Genomic DNA, 14,009 nt, shown 5'->3' on the forward strand with positions numbered 1-14,009 from the left:
CTGCTTTAACATGCACCAGGTGGATTTTGGCCCTGTACACACAAATACCACAACACAACACGCAAATGACGTTTTTCTTTTTTTTTTGCCAGCAAGACAGTTCTTGGTTTCTATGTTCAACCAGTTTATGTTAGTTACAGTAAGGATCTTCTGATGGTATTCTTCCTGTGTATATAACCAAAATGTAAAAATACATTTCACACATTGCTAATAATTTTCAGTAGCCAAATAAACCTTTTCACTTGTAAAAATGTCATACGAAATGCTGGGTTTGTATCATGTCAATTGAAAATGCAATTTAAGACATTAGTAACTGAAATAAATAATAGCAAAAAATGAATATCTGTTGAGCAGTTGATGAGATGCCATTTTGACATAAAACAGGTAATGTGCTGCTTTAATACTTGAATAATGTAAGTGAAAAAAGTTTTGCTTTTTAAAATCATGAAATGATATGTTACAACATCCAAACTTTTTAGAACAGTTTCTTGTGTTTTATGTTTTATGCCTTGATTTAGCGCTGCAATATCTTTTGCAGAATATTTAAAGGCACGCAGTGGGAAGAGGAAAAGCCCCCTGAATGCACTCACTTGGTGATTTTTTTTTCCCTTTAAGGTTGGCTGATTAATTTTGTTCCCTTGCCTTTTGTATACCCACTCAGGACACAATAGGGGAAATTTGGCGTAAGGTGGTATGTGCAGTGACATCAGTGTTAGCGTGAGCATTTGTTGGATTTCATCAATGGGAACAAGTGAACTCTCTGCATGTTGCCACCGTCCTTTTGCCCCTTTTTTCTTTGGTGCTCTTTGTAGAAGGTAACTGGCATATTAAACTCTGACCGACCCAGCTTAGTGAGTCATCCCTCAACAGCAGAGCATACTGTACTTCACCCTGACCTAAAAACACATTATTATTTGTATTCTAAATACAGGTTTCTGGCTGTCCTCATTCCTTTTGTTTCAAACTGTCTACTTATAGATACACACCAGCTTTGCCAAACACCTCTGCCATTGCTACATTTGAAAATCACCCCTCTCTCTCTCTCTCGCTTTCTCTCTTTCTATGGGGTCAGAATTTGCATTTCACACAGGCAGCTGGCCAAAGCAAATAAACGAGCCACATGCCAGCAAACGAGGGCATAAACGAGGTCGGAGGGGGGGCCTTGTCGAGAGGTGCCAGAAGTGACAGAGGGAGGGATATGGTCACGCAAAGAAAACAGACCCAGCGAGAGCGAGGGCAGCCTTCTCACGCAGGGGCTCAGACATTTGTCTTGTCATGCAACAGCCACCCCATCAACCCAAATTAGAGCTGACGGAGGTAATAAAGCGAGGGAAAGCAAAAGAAAAGGAGGGTTTCCCTTCATGTCCTTGGAGAATATGAATGTAAAAAAGGAGGATACACGGTTCACCTTTTAGAAGGGTCATTAAAACCTACTTCAGTACATCTCAAATTAGCAGGATGTCTGCACAGTAACGTTTCGGTAACATCCGTCTGTCTAAAAATACAAACTTCAGTTAGGCCATTGTTAAAACTATATCTGAGGCCGCATGGATTACAGTCATCAAAGAAAAGAGTTGACATTAAATATGACACATACGTCTTCATCCTAAACTGTTGGAACCACTGAAACTTCTGCTAAAACATTTGGAGAGCCTCCCGACCATATGTTATATAGCTGTGAGCTACAAAATACTTTAAAACCAGACACAATAAAGATAAAAATGTAAACTGTTAGCTTTAAATGATGTCAAACATGGGATTTGTTTACTCTTTGTCCCAAATTTGAGCATTCATTTCATGAAACGAGCTACAGTTTATCAGATAAAGAAAATCTTACAAGAACCTTCTTACAAAAATGACAAAATTTATGCACATATATTGTTCTGGATGGGTATCAATTAAGTAGTTTTTAGTGTTTCACAACTGATGTGAAATCAGGATTAATTTGTCAAGTTAAATGATAAATAAGAACAGAATGTTCTTAAAATTATTATAACATCCAAAATAAACATGCCTTCTATAGACAAAATTCACTGTGAGGACCATTTAGTCAGAAGAAATAGCCAAATAAAAATCATTAAATGTTTTTTTTTTCTTAACTTTTCTCATGGCTTGACCATTAAAAAACGAAGAAGAATGATCAGTACTCCCACCATACGAGCGCATGCTGCTACATTAACAGTATCTGTGAGTGGCATTATTAAAGCATTCTTATGTCTGCTTACTTTGCAAATTAGGGTCTAGTATACATGAGCATGTTGGACTTGTCAAACAGATAAATGGTTCCAGCTTATTTCCTCATTCGATCAGTCTGACAGAGAGGACGAGGTCGACTCCTGCTGACAGGCAAACCAGAGCAAAATAAAGTCTGGAAACTAAGAGATCATTTGTATGGAATGATGGTACATGATGTATGTGTTACAGAAATTGGATTTAATGAGTAAATACAACTCGTTTTACTGGCCCAGACTTTTTATTCTCCAGTCAAATGTCACTCCTTTCATAGTGGCAAAAAAAAATGTTTGTAAGGAGTCATTGAGGTTGCATTCATGAAAACTTTGCCTCTAGATTTCTTATCACATGCAGTATTGAAATGTAAAGAGGGAAGAACAGTAAATAAATCTGTATTTGAAAGAATTAAATAGTACTAGATAAAATAAAATAAAATAAAATAAAATAAAATAAAATAAAATAAAATAAAATAAAATAAAATAAAATAAATCAGCTTTTGGAAAACACACCAAACTTGTTTTTTAAAAGATGGATCAAAACAAAACCAAAATAAAAAATATCAAAAGTCAGCCTCAAGCAGCTAGGGAAGTTTTCTCTATTTGGGAAATACTTATAAACTCTGAATAAATGATCAAAACAAGAATTCACTGTTCAGATGTCATTTTGTACACAAACAGCATGTATGAGAGTTTGACAGTTTTGCATATGAGAGACTCAGTGTTTCCTATATCTAGGCAGAACTAAGAGTTTCTTTTTTAAGGTGGCTGGACATTCTTTTCTGTTCATTAGTTGCTGTACGTCTTTGCAGAGAAACAACAGCAGACATACCGGATGAAACGTTTGATTCTGAGCAGTCGCCATGACTCCGCTGCAGAACTGGATTTTCAGGACTTTATGATACATTTAGGTGCTTAAGTGGATCCCATGAAGCTGCAAAAGACAGAGAATCCTGAAACATTAACCAAGTTAAACAACGAGGTGAGCAAACCACCAGTGCTATTCATACATTCACCCTTAATGTCCAGTGGACTGAGCCGCTATTAACAACCTATTACTGTATATTTTTGGTTCAGCTTCATAAATCTACTGTAAGTAATTAGAATATCTTTAATTTTAAAATGTACCAAAATCTCAGAATGATCAGGAGTTTAGTATGACTACAAAAAAACACACAAGCACTATGTGACTGTGTTTATTCAAAAACATTATCTGGATTAAAAAAAAAACTACCTCTGGGTTAAAATTCAGTATGATTCTCTCCAGAACGCTCTCAGAAGCCAATCAGCGGGTCTTCTCTCCAGCTTTCAGCTGCATGAGGAACTTTTCCATCTGCAAGTAATTTATTTTTCAGGTGGATTTTGATTTCAATTTTTTTCCAAAGTGATGCAAAACTTTTATTTTCAAATATTTGCTGCACAGTAGGTAAGAAGTTCTGAAAATGTTTATGTCATTGTTTATTTCTTTAAGATGACCGTGGGTCAAAGATAGGTTCTGTTGAGTCTGGTTTCAATCCTGATTTTTCCAGCTGGATTTCTTCTGATGGCAGCTCTGCTCAATCTTTTACTTAACGAAATAACAGAAGAAATTCTAACTCAAAAATCTAAACAGCATTTTGAAGTAAAATTTCAGAACTGCGGTACAATGTAGGAATGGGGTTTGCAGGGCCAATAAATATGGTAATGTAGTTCTCCTGCCTGACAGGAGGAGGGTAAAGTGTAACGAGCTGTGTCCTGACTGTCTTTGCAGCCTGTCGCTGCTGAGCTTGCAGATCCAGGGTCATGTGGAAGCCATTTCTACTCGCGTTTCCTCCCTCGTCTCATTTTAATCACTCCGTGCGGCCTCACACCTCCTCTCCTCCACCCCCCTCCCCAGGGAAGCCAAAGTTCAGTGACAAATCTCTGTGCAAGCCAGGTCGGCATGGCACGCAAGTTCATCCACACTCCGCAGCCCCCTCTTCACATAGAAAGTCTATGGGATAGAAAACAAATCCCTTGACTACATTTCATAGCTCCTGTTCTCTGTACAACGTTAATAAAGAACAATTGTGCAGCCTGAAGAAAGAAACTATTCAACAGGAGAAGAATGTGTTTAAAGAAGAAGAAACAGATTATTAGAATCTAAGTATGGATCTTCAGAATGTCTGCAGGAGCCGACATTTTGATATGAGACTCAACTTAGTCGCTAGTTTGATCTGACTGTTCTATACTTCTGGATGTTCCTAATTCCTCATAAAATAGTCAACTCTAAACAAAACAGCAGCCTTTAAACAGTAACTATTGGGTTTACAAAAGAATAAATAAATAAAAATCAGATATCTTTTTATCTTCAAAGCGTAAAATATTGCTTCCTGTTCCACTGAAACCACATGACCAACAGGGACATCTACTGGTGTGCCAGCACCGAAATTAATTGTGACTTTGCTGTTCTCTTCTCAGACTGTTTACACACAAACAACAATTGAGTCAGACGGTGACAATTTTCAAGTATCTCTATTTCCTCATCCTGTGGTCTGGCTGGAGAACATGCTCTCATCTGAAACATGATCATGTCTAACTAGCTATGTCCGGTGGTTACCCCCTCGGCTGCCTGAGAAGATGATGGCTCCGAGAATGTTTTTGTTGCTCTGTTTACTGCTTTGTCTGAGTTCGTTTTGGCTGCAGCTTTTTCAGTCTTGGTCCACCTTTTTTTTTTCTAAAATCCTCCCTTGTATAAGTCCCAGCAGCTTTCCTGGTGGACTCCTGGTTTTCCTCTCACCACCTGCATCCCCCACCCCCACGCACCCCCCCCCTCTCAGAGCTGTGCATGACAGTAGCTCACTGCGAAGTGGAAATGAGACTAGTAAACAGTGATTAGCTCCAGAGACGGGGCAGGCTGGCCTTCCATTGGTCCCGTCTCTACACACAGCCCCAAACACCCTCCCCCCCATACCGCTCTCCCACCCCTCGCTCAGTCGGAGTCAACGTAGGGTCAGGGCCAACCTTTCACAGCCAGGTTACAAGGGGTAATCAAAGGCAAACACAGCAGCCACACGCAAAATGCACATATGACACCCCTGCAACCCCTCCCATACACATACACATACACACACAAACCCCTCTGTCTTGCCACCCAAGCACCCCCTTCCTCAGCCACAAACCTGGCTCTAATTAGCGTGATGGGGATGCAAGTAGCCACATGTGCATGAGGAGGGGGAGGAGGACGAGTGGGGGGCTCTTTCTATAGGAAGTGAAGAGAAAAGAAACAGTGATGCACAGTGCAGGCAGCGTATTTGAAGACATTGCTATGTGTTCTGGTTAACCAAGGAATCAATCTGGGGATTTGGTCCTTGGCCACAGAATAACAACTCTAAGGCAGATCTTTAAAAAATCTCGGGATCTGTAAAGATTTGTCTCAAAGTCAAAACTGAAAAAAAGACATAATATATATGTAGTTATTATAAAATTATTTTTATTGATAAATAACTGTTTATTTGCTACATTTGCTTTAATAAATGGGTGGGAACTGTGGATTGTGAAGGTGACATTAAAAAAGTCACATATTATATCACATTTTTGGCAAAGAAAGCATTGCGTGCTTTTTATTCATTTCAGTTGTATGACTTGTTTAGCTTTGTATAACAATAAATTATCTTCCATTTTGTTATTTCACAATGAAAAATCAAAAGCAGTCCCATAACTCAATGTAACAGAAAATAACATGCACATTCACTGATTGAAACCCATAAAGAAAAAGTTTCTTGCATGCTACACCAGTTTTGGACTTCATGCTCAACTTTGGAAACGTCTCACTGCCTTAAATTAGGGTCATTACCTGCCTGTAAAAATAAACTTCACAGCTGGTGAGAAAAAAAAGAACCCATTTTTTGTCATTGGCACTGATGTGGAGTAGGTTTTATCTGGGGACATAACATCCTCTTCACTAGTATATTTTCTAAAACTGACTGGACATCTATGTGTTTTATGCTGTCCACTTATTTATCGGTTTATCTATAAAAGAGCATTTGGGGAAACATATAGACAAAAATTTTAAAAATAAAACACCTATTATGCTTTGCAGTCACTGTTGAGAGAGAATCTGAAGTTTGTTGAGCTTTATGACGTAATGCCTAAGCTCATGCGGAACCAAAGTTTATTTGTTAGAGAAAACAAGATTCAAGCATCAGTAATTTATAGTTTGTCTGCCCTGAATTATTTGTTACATAAACTTTCAGTCAGCATATCGGGGCAATCTTTGAAGTTAGGAGGAAAAATGGGGCTGATTTAAGGAGGAAAAGGAGAAGAACAGATGGATTTGAAGGGAACCATACCTGGGATGTGTTTTGTTTTTCTTTATATATATATATATATATATATATATATATATATATAGAGAGAGAGAGAGAGAGAGAGAGAGAGAAATTTGTAAGCTGCAAATGTCATATATGTGTGGGAGGTCTGTTGAAACAAATGAAAACAGGAAATCTGAAACAATTTTTTTTATGCCATTATTTAAAAAAACTTTCTTGGATAAACAGTGGGTCATATAGTTCTTAGAACTGACTGACATTCTTGGAGTGGTGTCCAAACTTTAGTTTTGTTTATTTAACAGAAACTTGACAGAGTATGATAAATCTGTTCTTTCTAACCCATTACCAAGAGATAAATATTCCTAAGAAGATACAATGACAAAACAACATAAGCTTTTGCAATTACCCAATTTCTTGTAGTAAATAAACAAGATATAAGAATGTCATAGAATGCATCTTTCCAACTTTTAACAGAGGATGCTTTTAACTGTTAAACTTCTAAAGCATGCAAACTAAATTAAAATTATAGAAGCATTCACTTATTTGTATTTATGATTAAATAAATTACATTCTAAATCTGGTTAGGGTGAGACAAACCGTATGCAATCTCCTGCAGCCAGAAAATAAATAATTTTAGAAGTTTTTCAAAGTGTACAGATTTGCAAGTTCTCCAGTTAGCGAAACAAATTCTATTGCAAGGAGTCCATCTCAGTCGGTCGCCAGCTGCCAGTTCTTTCTGAAGAGTAGATGGCCACGCTTCCTGTGCACAGTGTCGCTCCACTCTCCCAAAGTGCACGCCTGTGAGAGCGACCAACAGCAGAGAGATGATATACTGCAGTGGTGTTCACAGTGCTACCACAATGGGAGGAGTGTGAAAGTTATCCTGAGCCCTGCCCACCTACTGCAAAACATTTAAGATGCTGGAGAGCAGCAAAAGCAGGCACATGAGCCTTAAATCTTGATGAAAGGACTAACAGATGAGAAATAATATATATTATAATGACTTCACTGGCATTTGACTAACATATCTAAAATGTTCTTTTTTTTACATGACATGGATGCATAGGAAATATTTTTCATCATAAATATCAAAGCACTCAAAAGACTTTGTTAAAAACATTTTTTTTTCATTCTTAAGGAAAAAAGCTCCCTGTCACAATGGCACTTGACACTGAGCTTGATTTGAAGAGCAGCAGCCTCATCAGGGAATGGAGTGGACAGGTCCATCCTGCTCTGGTTGCCTCCTTCGTTTTCCTCTTCTGTCTGGAAGCCTGTCTGTGGGTCAGGAACCTCAGGCTCAAGAGAAGACTGCCAGGACCCTTCGCCTGGCCAGTGGTGGGCAACGCCATGCAGCTAGGTCAGATGCCTCACATCACCTTTGCTAAGCTTGCCAAGAAATATGGCAACGTGTACCAGATACGACTGGGCTGCAGCGACGTAGTGGTTCTGAACGGAGACCGGGCCATACATCAGGCACTAATACAGCACAGCACAGAATTTGCAGGCAGACCAAACTTTGTCTCTTTCCAGATGATCTCTGGAGGCAGGAGTATGACGTTTACTAATTACAGCAAACAGTGGAAAGCACACAGGAGAGTTGCCCAGTCGACCCTCAGAGCTTTTTCTTCTGCAAACAGTCAGACTAAAAAAGCTTTTGAGCAGCACGTACTGGCAGAAGCCACAGAACTTGTGCAGGTATTTTTGCGCCAGAGTGCTAATGGACAGTATTTTTACCCCGCATATGAGTTTACAGTAGCTGCTGCTAATATAATGTGTGCTCTTTGCTTTGGAATGAGATATGGACACGATGACCAGGAGTTCAGGACCTTGTTGCACAGAGTGGACAAGTTTGGAGAAACAGTCGGGGCGGGTAGTTTGGTAGATGTAATGCCCTGGCTTCAGTCCTTCCCTAACCCAGTTCGAAATGTCTATGAAGCCTTCAAAAGCCTTAATGAGGAGTTTTTCACCTATGTAAAAGATAAAGTGGTAAAGCACAGAGAGACCTTCAACCCCGAGGTGACCCGAGACATGAGTGATGCCATCATCCGTGCGATTGAGCATGGAGAGGGAAGCATATTGAGCAAGGAGTTTGTTGAAGCGACTGTCACAGATCTGATTGGAGCAGGTCAAGACACTATGTCAACTGTCATGCAGTGGATCGTCCTCCTCCTGGTCAAATATCCTGACATGCAAGCCAAACTGCAGCAGCTCATTGACAAAGTAGTGGGTCCAGACAGACTGCCATCAGTAGAGGACAGAAGCAGCTTGGCTTTAGTGGACGCCTTCATCTTCGAAACCATGCGCTTCACCAGCTTCGTCCCCGTCACCATCCCGCACTCCACCACATCAGACGTTGTCATTGAAGATCTCTACATCCCCAAAGACACGGTGGTCTTCATTAACCAGTGGTCTGTCAATCACGACCCTCAGAAGTGGAAAGACCCGCACGTGTTTGACCCCACGCGCTTCCTTGATGAAAACGGGGCCCTGGACAAAGACAAAACCAACAGTGTGATGATTTTTTCGACAGGTAAAAGACGCTGCATTGGTGTCCAGATTGCCAAGGTGCAGGTGTTTTTATTCACAGCAGTCTTACTGCATCAGTGCAACTTTGAGAGCAATCCCTCTGAGCCTCTTACTTTTGATTGCTCCTACAGTCTCACACTGAAGCCCAACAGATTTTGTGTCAGAACCAAGCTCAGGGGAAAGATGCTTGGCGTGGTTTCCCCAGCATGAACAGTATGCCTTCAATAAACATGTTACCACCAATGACATTTAAAAGTGAGTATTATAATGCTTGCACGAAGCAGCTTTATTGTAAGACTTTGATATTTAACAAGAATATTTAATTCATCTTATCTGTATTTTATTTGCTGTCGGTGCAAGGCTGAGATTGTTGTATTAAAGAAACCATCTGGAAAAAAATGTAAGCTTTTTGACTGCTAGCATCAATGAAAATTATTACATTTTTGTTTCACAAAATAGTATATACTTGATCAGAACAATTTGTGTGCTTGTTACAATATTGAGCATGTGGTATGTGTGCAGAAATTAGCTACATTTAAACTAATATGATTTTATATTAATATTTGTGAATGTTATTAAGTCACTCAGTGGCTTATTGTTCTCATTAGCTGTATGTAAAAATATATATTTTAACTTGTCCATATATTTCATATTTGCATATGGCAAAAAAATTTAATCACTATCTACTGTACTTAAAGCATAAGAACACAGAAAAAATGCTTCTTGATTGTCAGAAAGATCATCACTTTTCAAAGGACAGGGATGAGATATTACTGTGGAGGATGAACAACAAATTCTGTGCATCAAAGGTTCAATTTTACTGTACAAACATTGCAGCTAGCCAGTGCCAAACACGTTTCACCAGAAAAAACTAAACATATGTGGAGCACATTTCTCTCACTCGTGAGGCATTCTTAAAAACCATGTTTGTTTACAAGAACTTTTTCAAAGCTACACGGATGTCAGTGTACTCTCATTAAAACTCTGTATTCAGGAACTGAAGTTAGGATGCCCAAGAGAAGTGGGGTTTTTTTTTGTTTTGTTTTGTTTTGTTTTTTCATAAAATCAGTCAACCTTGAATTTTAAAAAGCACTTGATCTATGATGACTGATTTAACATTCAAGACCCACTGAAGTTTTCTATAAAGGCAAAATAAGCTGTATTTGAAAATAAATAAATAAATAAAATTGTGAATTACCAGTATGTGTGATTTCTTTTGTGATTTATGGAAAAGCTGGTGCAAAAACAACAGTCTGTATATGATTTAAAACTTCATGCTGTTACATTTTCCCAAACCATTTTAATCACTGTTAAGGCTATAGATATGTGCAAATTTCTGCATCACCGTTGTTTAAGTACTACTTATTGTTCTATAAATAAAAACCTATGATATATTTGGCTTGTGACTAATTCTCATTACTTTGTAAGTTTCTTTTTGTAAAACAAGCCCTCACAAAAACAGGTTTGTTCTCTCCTAAATTTATTAAAAGTTGCTTTAACACAACCTCAAACACCCTTTAAAACAGCAATACCATCCATCTGATTCATTATTAATCATAAAGATTCTATTTTAGAGTATTTTAATCTTGAAATCAACATCTTGGTTGAATAAATTAAAAACTATTATTGAATGTTCTTGGAAAAACTAAGAGCAGATAAATAAATAAATAATATAAGTCAGCTTTTACAGTGGGAATTAATTAAAAGCATCTATTTTAAAGCATTTATTGTGAATTATTTGTTGTATAATGCAGCCCTTTAACTGCTGCGCAATACACAGTGACAAAACATTTATATCTGACCAAAGAAACTAAGCTATAGCGTGTGTGAACTTTTTAATCTCTGTTGCGATTATTGGATTCAAAACTTTGTATTTGTCCTTCTGGGTAACAAACATATCAGAGCAGCTGCAGTCCTTTTGTGTCACTGTGCTCACCAAACTTTTCTGAAAGGAGAGGAGGCCTGAGTGGGAAACAGTACTAAGGTCGGCAGGCTGGGGTCAAAATGGGAGGAGAGAGATAACAAAAAACCTGAATCGCTGACCCCTCCCACCCAAAAAAATACATATAAGCGAAGTGTTAAGTCTTGAATCTTTGTTCTTAAGTGGTCAGCTGAAGACGAGCGGCACTACTGCTAACTGCAGGAACCTTTCTCACCGTTTCTTTTTTTTTTTAAGAGGAAGGGTGTGAATACTTTTAAGACTGGTTGGAAATGCTTCTTCAGCTGTTTTCAACTTCTAATTGTAATAAATGAGCAGGAAAAATTCAGTACCTCTACAATACTGGTAAGATTTTAAATGGTTTTCCATTTTAAGTAAAAATACACAGTGGAGGACAAACTTTCTCTAATACAATGGCTCAGATGGATGCAGAGTTGGATTTGAAGAGCAGCAGCATCATCAGGGAATGGAGTGGAAAGGTTCATCCTGCTCTTGTTGCCTCTTTTGTTTTCCTCTTCTGTCTGGAAGCCTGTCTGTGGGTCAGAAACCTCAGGCTCAAGAGAAGACTACCAGGACCCTTTGCCTGGCCTGTTGTCGGCAATGCCCTGCAGCTGGGTCAGATGCCTCACATCACCTTCTCCAATCTTGCCAAAAAATATGGAGACATCTATCAGATACGTCTGGGCTGCAGCGACATTGTGGTCCTGAATGGAGCCCGGGTAATCCGCCAGGCCCTGATAGAGCACAGCACGGAGTTTGCGGGCAGACCAAACTTTGTCTCTTTTCAGCTCGTCTCAGGGGGAAAGAGTTTGACGTTCACAAGTTACAGCAAACAGTGGAGTATACACAGGAAAATAGCTCAAACAACAATCAGAGCGTTCTCAACTGCCAACAGCCAGACCAAAAAAGCATTTGAGCATCAAATTGTGGCTGAAGTCAAAGAACTAGTTGGGATTTTTCTTAAATTAAGCGCTCAGGGTCAATATTTTAACCCTGGACATGAGCTAACTGTTGCTGCTGCTAATGTCATTTGTGCCCTGTGCTTTGGGAAGCGATATGGACATGATGATCCTGAGTTCAGAGCCTTGTTACACCAGGTAGATCAGTTTGGACAGACAGTAGGAGCTGGGAGCCTGGTCGATGTGATGCCATGGCTTCAATCTTTCCCTAATCCAGTCCGAAGTATTTTCAAGAGTTTTAAATGCTTGAATGAAGAGTTCTTTGAGTTTGTCAGGAGCAAAGTGGAGGAGCATAGAAAGACCTTTGACCCAAAGGTCATACGTGATATGAGTGATGCCATCATTGATGCCTTTAATGAGACTGACAGCGTCACCGAGCTCACCAAAGATTACACAGAGGCGACGGTGGCAGATTTGATTGGTGCAGGTATGGATACTGTGTCTACTGCTCTTCACTGGATTTTGCTCCTGCTGGCTAAACACCCTGACATTCAAACTAAACTTCAGGAACTCATTGACAAGGTGGTGGGGAGAAACAGACTACCATCTGTCGAGGACAGACCACATTTACCTTACCTGGATGCCTTTATTTATGAGACAATGCGCTTCACTAGCTTTGTGCCTGTCACCATCCCTCACTCCACCACAACCGATGTCTCTATCAATGGACTAAAAATCCCTAAAGACACAGTGGTCTTCATCAATCAGTGGTCTGTCAATCATGACCCTCTGAAGTGGAAGGACCCTCACATCTTTAACCCTTCTCGCTTCTTGGATATAAATGATTCACTGGACAGGGATATAACAAACAATGTTATGATCTTCTCAGCAGGAAAGAGGCGATGCATCGGAGACCAAATCGGCAAAACTCAGATATTTTTATTCTTTGCGATTCTCCTCCACCAATGTAGCTTTGAAAAATGCCCAGATGAGGACTTCTCTTTGAACTGCTCTTATGGTTTAACTCTGAAGCCTTTAAATTACAAGATTACTGCCAAACTTAGAGGAGAATTGCTCAAAAGTGGGTAAAAATCTGTGTGGATATGGTCTGTGATACATAAGGTATGAGAACTAACAAAAACATTTACAGTTTGAAGCAAAAATAACATTTTAAGCATCTAAGTTTTAACTAACACCCAGAACATTCTTTCTCAATGAGGGTGGCATTTTGAAATCACGAACAAAGTCAAGATTGCTGTTTTACCTAAATATTAAGAAGTTACTATATGAATTGGTATTTAAAAATAATCTTGCTGTGTGAGTTGATTTATTTTACTCCTCAACTATCAGATTAAGTGTTCAGTGATCAGCATTTGGCAGAAATATCACTAAACTGCAACATGTACTGGCAATGATTAAATGTCTCTCTGGGTTCTGGTCCATCCAGAAATCTCTTTTATTTTGTGTGTGTTGAACTTATTCACATAAGAGCCACAGCCAAATCCATGTACTCTTAAAAAATCCTATTTTTTGACAATAATTGATATAACCTCTGTAAAAGTCACTTTTTATATTGCTGATTAATCTATATTCGTCATCTCATACATTTAAAACACCACTGTTCAACCTAATCCATCCATATCTCATTGACTGAGTGACAAGTTGTAGAGACCTTTTAAACCATGTTTGTGTAATGATTATAACTGTATGACAGTCAGTGCTCTACAGTGTGACTGAAGCTTTGAATATACAATAAACATTTTATACTCAAGTTTTTATTGTTTCATGTACTTAATATTCAGATTTTATGCCATGTATCAGCATCAATGTTTAGTATAACAGGGTCAAAGAAGTCAAAAAGGCAATCGATGCTGCCGTTTGGTCTGTGTTTCTGAACAAACTGGCTGTGAATATTTAACACGGACTAATCTGTACTTACCGATCACTTTTGCTTTTCTTGTGAAAACCCCAAGTCTAAACTGTCTGAAAATGCAGCCAATTACGTCAAAAAAATCAGCAATAAAAACATTTCCATAAAACATTTTGGCACATTTTACAAACAATTCTGTAAAGGTTTTCAGAAAGTATCATTTTCACAGGCTCCTAGTTAGTGCAGTGTTTTCTTTGC

At 38.8% G+C, this 14,009-nt stretch overlaps 2 protein-coding genes across 2 annotated transcripts; both read left to right on the plus strand.

The window, feature by feature from the left end:
- The first annotated feature begins 7,447 nt into the window (after window positions 1–7,447).
- Window positions 7,448–10,438, plus strand: LOC108234011 (cytochrome P450 1B1-like). Its single transcript, XM_037977720.1, has one exon. It carries the CDS (start codon window positions 7,676–7,678, stop codon window positions 9,251–9,253), a length of 1,578 nt encoding a protein of 525 aa, XP_037833648.1. The 5' UTR covers window positions 7,448–7,675; the 3' UTR covers window positions 9,254–10,438.
- A 722-nt stretch (window positions 10,439–11,160) lies between these two features.
- LOC108234020 (cytochrome P450 1B1-like) lies at window positions 11,161–13,647 on the plus strand. The gene has a single exon (XM_037977721.1). The coding sequence runs from the start codon at window positions 11,396–11,398 to the stop codon at window positions 12,968–12,970; it is 1,575 nt and encodes a 524-aa protein (XP_037833649.1). The 5' UTR covers window positions 11,161–11,395; the 3' UTR covers window positions 12,971–13,647.
- The last annotated feature ends 362 nt before the right edge of the window (window positions 13,648–14,009 follow it).

Source organism: Kryptolebias marmoratus, linkage group LG10 (assembly GCF_001649575.2).
Source record: "Kryptolebias marmoratus isolate JLee-2015 linkage group LG10, ASM164957v2, whole genome shotgun sequence".
NCBI classification, from domain to species: domain Eukaryota; kingdom Metazoa; phylum Chordata; class Actinopteri; order Cyprinodontiformes; family Rivulidae; genus Kryptolebias; species Kryptolebias marmoratus.